Source organism: Drosophila obscura, unplaced genomic scaffold (genome assembly GCF_018151105.1).
Source record: "Drosophila obscura isolate BZ-5 IFL unplaced genomic scaffold, ASM1815110v1 contig_4, whole genome shotgun sequence".
NCBI lineage: Eukaryota > Metazoa > Arthropoda > Insecta > Diptera > Drosophilidae > Drosophila > Drosophila obscura.
The window spans coordinates 3677343-3686561 of record NW_024542828.1 but is presented as its reverse complement, the minus strand read 5'-3'; the positions used below and the strand labels follow the sequence as shown (position 1 = coordinate 3686561).

At 43.8% G+C, this 9219-nt stretch overlaps 1 protein-coding gene across 1 annotated transcript; it reads right to left on the bottom strand.

The window, feature by feature from the left end:
- Positions 1 to 2607: 2607 nt before the first annotated feature.
- On the bottom strand, positions 2608 to 3452 carry LOC111072368. The gene is made up of 2 exons (XM_022364206.2): positions 3196 to 3452; positions 2608 to 3123 (listed from the first exon to the last, which is right to left on the bottom strand). Exons 1-2 carry the CDS (start codon positions 3366 to 3368, stop codon positions 2670 to 2672), a joined length of 627 nt encoding a protein of 208 aa, XP_022219898.2. The 5' UTR covers positions 3369 to 3452; the 3' UTR covers positions 2608 to 2669.
- Between the last annotated feature and the right edge of the window lie 5767 nt (positions 3453 to 9219).

The following is a 9219-nucleotide window of genomic DNA, read 5'->3' as shown; positions in this document are numbered from 1 at the left end:
ACAACTATTTCGAATAGATGTGAGTGTGAATGTGGATGTGGATGTGAAGTTGGAGCTGAGTAAATTGCATTCGACATTGCGTTTGAGTCTGCAATAGATGGAAGTCGAGGAATGACAAGTCAAAGTCGCTCATATCAACCGGAAAAAAGCCACGAAAGCATTTTGAAAAACAAATCAGAATTCTTTTTGCGATATTAAGACTAAATGGTACCCTGTGTAAAAAAAGGTGTACCCAGAAATATAAAATAATAGTCAGAAATGCTTCATGCCTTCCACAGATACCATATACCCCACAAGCATTGGGTATAATAAACTTAACCCACATCTGTTTCTCTTTCTTTCTTACATTTCTTTGGGTTATAGCTGTGTTGTGGTCGTTGTAGATTGACTTGTGGTCGGAGGATTTGTACGATATACTCACATGCAAATGTGGGTCAGTCGGGCGATTGTTTTGTCTGTCAAATGTACAGAATGTACATTCGAATATTCTTCCCCCATCATATGAGAGAGCGTTTTTTTGGTGGATAAAAAGAAAATAACTCAAAATCCATTTGACTGTCTGTCAGTGGGGATAATTATAGTCATAATAGTGCCTCCACACACACTCTGATAAGTCTGACAGCCTAAGCTGTAAGCGCCTTATTCGACCTGGTATTGCTAATTTGCCTCAAGTATTCAATTACTTGCATTTGGCTTAAAGAATATGCTGCTTGGCAGACCGGTCCTTTCGTCCCGTCCTTCACATATTGCTTAGCCATTTGTCAGAGACCCAAATCAAAGAAGAGCTCTTTCCCCCATTTATACATATATATCAGGCAGGGGCTACCTCAACTATTAGGCTTAAACGGTTGGTTGTTTGTGGTCTCGGCGACCGTAATTATAAGTTAAGCTGCTATTAATTATGGCGCCTAATAGAGAGCGAGGAGTAGTAGTAGGTGGATACTCAACCCATATGCTTAACCCCACACCTACTCAAGACCCACTCAGAATGCTGGCATCAGCGCAATATACACACAGACAGAGAGACAGACATACATACATACTCGTATATATTCGCACATCCATAAGCAGTGCATATATCAGGCATCCCGGACCCAGCCGCCCAATAGGCTAATCGCTTCGACGGGCAAAAGTAGGTTTTCGGGGGGCGCAACGCGACCCAAAACGAACCCGTAATTAATTTGCGAGTTCGGTATCAAATTTGCAGGGTGCAAGTGTGAGTTGGATGCCACGTGGTGTGCTGCTTTGCGTGGGTGTGGGGAGAACTTTGGCGCTAATTAGCAATAAATTTGATATTTGAAAAGGAACTGATTGAGCTGCCACATAGCTCCTCTCTCTCTCTCTCCCTCTCTCTCTCTCTCTCTCTCTCTCTCTCTTTTGCTCTCTGTTCGCGCATTGTGTTCTACATATTGCTGTTGAAGAATTATGCACATATTGCTTAAAGATTTTAAACTGAACCTTATCGTTACAATGCAAGCACATACACATAGCTCTGGCACGCTAAACATAGTTTCTTGGATTAAATTAAGACAAAATACTTTGCATGAAATCGTTAAATTTAATTAAACACATCAAGTTCTCGCCATGCAATCGCTCTCTCTTTGGTAAATGTTCAGCTTTGCTCATCTTTCATCGAATGTTTTGTTCATTAAGTCGAATGACAGCGTCTGCGATGAATTTGGTGACGATGCGACGGCGTTCCTCATCATCGTTGATGGAAAAGCCGCGCACCTCTGGGTGCCACTCCAAGCCTGTGTAGTCACCATTGTCATCGACAACAGGATGGGGTTGCAGCTGGCCAACACCAAGGCCAATTACGGCTCCAGCAGCCCGATCCGCAACGACGCAAAGCACCAGGGGGCCGCGCCTCGGACATTCGGTCAGGGACATCGATGATCGTACATTGACGGCACGGCCGAGGGCGTATGCAATGTCGCAAACCGCTGTCTCACTTGGCACGGCTCCGACTTCTTTCAGCAGATGACGGGCTATTGCAAAGAAATTGAATATGTAGCACTCGTCTTCAAGTCGTCCATCGGGCGAATTCTCTACACTCAATCTAAGGGGCACACATCCGGCGCCCCAGATATCGCCCGACCCAATCGGACTGTTGGGCACGAGCAGTGGCACATCTACTGAATATCCCGTTTCTACCATATCTTCCAGTGAAATTGCATTCCAATTTGGCTCGTAATTGAATTGCTGAACAATTTCCGGCTCAAATTCCTGGTCATTTTCAGATCCTTCGTCAGTTTCAGATCCCTCGTACTCTTCCGGTACGTGTTGTTCGTCAGAGTCCTGACCAATGCCATCTTCAGATCCACCCATCAGTTCTTCTGCAGGTGCGGGCACCTCTGCATCTGACAGCTCCATTTGAGAAGCGCGTAGGTAGGGCAAATAGTATCCCATTACAGCGGGGTAAACTTATTGTTGGAGGAATATAAATACTGCTTGAATATCAAATATAATTTATTTGGAGATGGAACATAGCTTGACAAGCTAGGGATGGAACTATCGACCCTAACAATAAGAAATAATCAATTCCAAGGGGAGTCGCAAAAAAGTTAAGGCCTAATGGGGTTAATGGCTTAAAATGGTAGTGAAAATACAATGAACAGCAGACTTTATTTATACTTTCCATTATTCTTACTGAGCATTAGATACATCATTTAATTATTATAATAATTCTGATTAGTCTCCATTCCAATCATTAGGCATCTGATGAATTCCGTGATGATGCGGCAGCGTTCCTCGTCATCGTCGATTGCAAAGCCTCGCACCTCCCGGTGCCAGGACTGGCCTATGTAGTCGCCATTCTCATCGACGTTCGGATGGGGATGACATTGGCCAACACCATAACCGATAACGACGCGGCTCACACCATCCGCCACGCAGGCAATCACCAGGGGGCCGTGGATCGGGATCAATGAAGTGGTTGATGACACATTAAGGGCACAGGTCAGTCCGTATGCCATGTCGCAAACCGCTTCGGCAGTTTCTACGGCCCCGAGTCTGTTCAGCATAGAGCGGGCTAATGTTATGCCATCGAATATGTAGCCCTCCGATCCAAAGTGTCTTGGCCATTCATACGTGCCAATGAAATTTTCATTAGAAGCGGTTGAACTGAGCACGGGTACATCCATCGAAAATCCCTCACTTATCAGGCCTTTCATCATGTCAAAACCATATATATACCTTTCAGGTTCGCTGTCCTCTTCAGGCTGCTGTATTTGATCCCTTGCAGGATTGTCCTCGTGCTCGTGCTCAGGCTCGTCAGTACTGGGATGATACTCTTCCTCAAATTCGTTTGGTTCCTCTACATCTGACAGCTCTACTAGATTCCTTATGTTGCGAATATATTTTCCCATAATGACGGCAGCTCAACGAAACCAATTTTTTGCGAAATAAACGCGTAAATTTTGCATATACACTCTGAATAAGAGATGGAACAAGTGCAGCGCAGCTAGAGCTGAACCAATATCGATAGAAATAATTAATTCCAATGGCAAAGCGTTAAAAATACATAAAGAAAAATGTTATTGGAAAAATAATAAACAATAATGTTATTTATTAAGTGGAGTGGACTACAACTTTTCTTTCTTCTCATGAAATCCACAGCTGCAATGTCGCGCTACGCATATGCTAGCGAAATCAGAATAAACGAGATAACGCAGAGAAATTAACAAAACAAAAGCTTGTTGCTTTTTTTTATTTAGTATCAGCTTTTCCTCACACCATCACCATTCAAGGCATCGATGTTCTTCTCAGGGGTATAAAAAAAAAAATCTCTTATCTAATGATACAATTGGCTTAGGGTAATTTCTTTATGTATTCTTATTTAACAGACATTTTATCCAGAAAAAAATGTATATTTATATAAAAAAAAGGGTAAAAAAAATTATTAAATGCTTGGAAACATTTGGCTTTTCTTTGGTTTTTTGGTTGTTTCATCTCTCACATTACCTACTCATCGCTCTACTCTGTTTTCAATTATTCTACGATAATCTCACTGAGCAGGCGCACCAAATCCAAGATGGTTGTAAAGACGAGGTCATAGTGTTCTTGGTTGGGGACAATGCCACGTGCCACCGGGCTGAACTCTAAGTCTCGCGTTCCGAACTTTATGTGGGGCTCCATATGCCCTACAAAACATCCGATTAATTCTCCGGTAAGCCGATCCATAGCGTAGGCCACCAATAGATGGCCATGGATGGGACGTCGAACCAGTTGGGGCACACACCATGAGAACTTCATCACCTTGCAAAGTTTGTGGGCCAGGCTGTCAATCTCTTCCAGGGTGACGGGCAGGTTCTTCTCCAGTAGAGCGCGAGCCTTGGTCAACAGGTTACGGCCAAGTCGGGCGGGATCGATGATGTAGCACTCCTCGAGAGCTAGTGAATGCGTTTCCACAGCCCGGCCGTACATTCTAGGTGGCAAAACCGCCGAGAATACGTAGTCTCCATTCAAATACGGACCCAGCACAATCGGAGTATTCAGGTCTGGGCCAGCCAAAGACGACAAAGAGACTGTAAACATGTCCCGGTCGTCGCGCTCTGCCCCAGAGTCTTGCGGTGACAAAGAAGTTTCCTCTGAAGTGTAGGCATCCGCCTCATCTTGTTCGTCCTGGACACTTAATGTCTCGTCCAATAGCATCGCCTTAAAATCAGCAAGCGCCCGAATTTTCCAAAATAAAACTTTGTATGAAAAGCTGACCAGCTAGAGATGGAACACTGTGCTAAATAACTATCGATTAAATTGTGTTATTTTTGTGCATAAAACATCGTTTTCTCAAGTGCAGAAACATCGTTTGAAGTCTTTTGGTTTATATTAATTCATATTTTTCTGTTTAGTTGCTTTCTGCAATATTATTGATTATTCATCGTCTTAACTTAATCGTACGAGTGCTACTAGTATCAATGTATATCCCGCTCTACATTTTGGAGCAGACAGACTGGCTCTCTCAGTGCCGTGCCTGTCTGCCTGTAACCTTGATTGCCATCACCGTCAGCTGCTGGAACGCAACCAATTGCGAAAGTAATCAAGCAGACAGAGCACCCAAACTCCGTGCAAGTGGGAAATAGGAAATGCGGAAAAAGATGGAAAAAGAGAGGGAAAAGTCGTGCATAAATCAATTTGAAATGAAACGTACACTCAGTGTACTTTGTCGCTACTTGTAACCGCCTCCGCCTTCATCACCAGCAGGAGAGGAGTTGCTGGTTGGAATGGGAATCCGGATGGCTATCCACGGATCGGCCCATCCTGCCAACAATGTATCCGCGCGGAGCTCTACATAAATTTACCGTCGAAATCTGCATAAAATCAGCGCTAACAAGCAGCCGCCTCCGCGAGCGGCAGCCAACATCTTTTTCCGGCTACACAAGAGTTTCCGTTTGAGTGAACCGAACCGAACCGCACCGCACCGATGGGTGTTATGGGTGGATGGAACACACGGAGCGGAGAGAGGGTACAGGGGGTACGTACAACGTCTCAATATTGCAATCCCTGTCAAGGCCGTGAAATTGACTGAATGAAACTTACAAAACTGTCAAACAAGCTTAGCATTTGACAGAGTGCCAAAGAAACTAGATTGAATCCGTTGAAGAATTAACCATGTGGAGAGCAGTGAAACATACATATATGGAAATGATTGGAGCCGCTTTCAAAATGCCAGAAATGTTGTGCACTTTCCGAGCGTGAAACCAGTGGGAACCGTAAAGCAAATGGGAAGCGATATAAATTACGGTTCCCACTGAATGGGGGATTCGGGTTTCCAGAATTGGGTGAGAATTGAGCTTGTTAGCAGGATGGATGCTGGAGCCAGTGCCAGACATTACTAATTGCCAATGAGATGGCAGTGGAAGCAGCAGAAGCAGCAGCAGGAGTGGAGACAACTTGTTTACAGACCATTGGATACTTCGACCATTTGGCATTCCTACTGGCACTGGCACTGGCCAAAACTGAACACTTAACACTGTGGCTTGTTGACATGGAAACTGACTTAAGGTTAGGATCTGCAGTGCCATTGCAGCAACCTCCGTTCCGTTCCGTCACTGCCTCTGCCGTAATCCGAATGTAACACAAACTTCGCTGCCAAGTTTACGACAATTTGCAAAGTCATAAACTTGGGACAGAGCAAACCAAACCACACCACTCCACACAGCAGGATGAGATTCACTGGGATAGGTCAGTAAATGGATGATGGGCCCCGCCACGGGGCTTATTCTGCCTCCACTCGGTTGGAGTTGCGGCTCTATACAGCAAACAAACATACGGTAACTGGCAGCTGGTCCAGGACGCTGAGGATGTGGATGTGGCCAACGACAGACTTTATGTTTATGTAAATTACCATGTCTTCCGGAGAGTGCAAAATATGATCCCCTCCCCACACAACCCACGCCACCCACAGCCACATAGCCATATAGCCAACGCATAAACTTTAAAATGTTGACTAAAACAGAAGCACTACCCGAAGTAATTCCATATCAAATAAATAGTTGAGCTGGGTAATAAAACAAAGGCAGCAATACATCAGAATTCCATTTGCCCGGCAAGCTAGCGACATGCAAAGTGAGTAACAGACGAAAATATACATAATCCCGGGTGCATGCAAAGGATCTGCCGCCGCACCCCGACCCGTCCCGCCCCGCACTTGGATGCCTCTTTCTGGATGGAGTGTGAGTGCTCGAAAAACAAGTTTGTCATTACCAGTGCGACACGATGGAGATGAAGATGAAGTTCTCGATGCATGTTTTGTTGCTCCTCTCCCCTGCTACACTCTGCACTCTACACTAGAGCACGAGTACGAGTGCGAGTATTTTCTTGCAGTTTCCTTTTTATTTCTTTAAGCCAGGACTACATTTGCATTTGACAATTGCGCGCGCCAGTGTTGTAAAATTTGCAATGTAAAGCGCAAAATGAGACACAAGTCCACAGTCCAATCGTAGTCACAGTGGGCTAGAGGCACACGTACCCCGACATAAAGATATTCGGTACACAGTTTCTTCTATCTTACAAGTACCAGTATTTCCCCAGCCAGTAGTCTCGTTAGTTCCCCCACACATCAATGATATATCCATTTTCCAATTACCCCATCCACAGTGCAAGGACGACGACACATGACAATGTGACTGCTACTCCCACACTTACTCGCTCAAACGGAGAAGAGAACAAAAAAAGGAAAGAAAAAAAGAGGGAATAGAAGGCTAAGCGGAAACGGGAATCGAGACACCGACGACTGGCAGATGCTAATCCAGTTGCGCTTTTGTGTCATTCGCATTGTCACATTTGCTGGGCCCTCGTTGATAATGGCCTCCAGCTTTATTGTTCCTCCCGTTCAGGCCAGACGCCAGTCAAGCAGCCGCCGCCGTCGTCGCAGTCGTCGCAGTCGTCGCAGTCGTCGTCGTCGTCGCCCATTCCCATTATCCATCCTCGTTGACTTGACTGGATGCCATTGCCATCCTGCCCATCATGCTGCCCCCCCCTGCCACATTACACACGCCACTTGGCAGAACTCATCTCATTAAGCTCTGCATGTGCACATGCTGAAGTTGTTCTTCAATTTGCGTCTGCTTCCAATCTACATATGTACATGCCCACTGACAAAGCCTTTTTGAAAGTCCTTTTTTCTACTCAGTTTTCCGTTCTCCTTTTTTTACACCTTTCCTCTTTTTCGGCATGCAAGAGAACAATTTTCTTTTTAGTTTTGTCAACTAATTCTTGTCTAGATTCTGAAGAGAGATGAGCTTTAAGAGCAACACAACCTGAAGACACGAAAATTTTATATATATTTATATGTGTACCAATTGAATGAATGCGAAAATCTCCAATGTGCAATTTCCATTATGTGAATGGAGTGAAATAAAAAAGAACTATCTCGATATATGTACATATGTATGTATGAATGTATCTGTATATAGTATAAAAACACATAACATCAGCAATTATAGCCGCACAAAGGGGAGACGAGAGACCTTTTTACGATATCTTTGTTATTTGCTGAAGCGGGTCAACGTTGCGGCTACTCAATCAATATTGGCTTTTCCTCTCTGTCCAGACCTGGCACGGCACACACACACATTTGGCATACAATCGCATCGCTCTCTCTATGTATTTTATGCCTTCTGTTTGCTGGTCAAATATCAGAATTCGCAACACAGCAACACAGCAAGAAGTGAAATGAACAAATAAATTAAATTAAAATGTATACAAACATAAATTATTTAGAGATAATGTACTAAGGGCAGTGGAGCGGCTAACAATAACCAGTAACCAGCAAGAAAACAGCCAACAGAAGCAGCAGCGGGCCACCACAATAAATGCAATAAAACCAAATTCAATTGGCGGCCAGAAGCAAAGCAAAGAAGACAAAGTGGGTGAAAAGATGGCCAAGACAGAGGTGGTTTCGAACGGGTCCAAGGCAGGGGTGGTGGCCAGAAAAGACGTAGGCATGGTAGAAGACAAAAAGGAGGGGCAAGACAATGGTGGCACCAAATAAGGCAGCCAAAAAACACCAGAGGTGGGGATCACAGCAAGAAACAAACAAAGACAAATAAGCAAACGGCGGCGTCCCAAAAGTGAATTCCAAATAAATCACCCAAAATGAGAGCTCGCCGAAGAGGACGGCCAAGAAGAAGTTGGCCTGGTCCGAGGGCTTTCTCTTTGCTTGTTTGGCCATTTGTTTTGGCTCTTGTACATTTCACTTTGTGTATTTTCTGGTTTAGTGACTTTGACCTGCCGCGAATGCCAGAGAAATCATTTATTGAATTGTCATCCACGAAAAAATAATTGAAATTGTAAGTGAGAAATCAGCAAGACAATAACAATAATAATTCAGGACATCATGAAACATCTCTTCAGAAATTTGTCTGAAGTGAGACTTGATTGAATAAAGTTTTCAGACTTTTTGAACTATTTTTGAAATTTTTTTAAATGGTATGAGAAATTCCCTAAAACTTCATCTTCCTTACTTCTAAATATAAATGATTTTTCTTTTCCTTTTAAGTACATGTGTTTTTCTATTTTTATTTGAATAAATTCATTTCTGTAAAATATTTCTCTGTTCTCTCAAATTTTATTTACAACGGGGAAAAACCTGAGGTAAGTAGCTGGCATAAGCTTTTATCTTTTTGTCCCCCATTTCGATTGTTGCTGCAACTTATTTAAATGCAAAATAGTGAACGAGGGAAAGACACAATCGAGTCCGGAGTCGAGAGTCCTTTT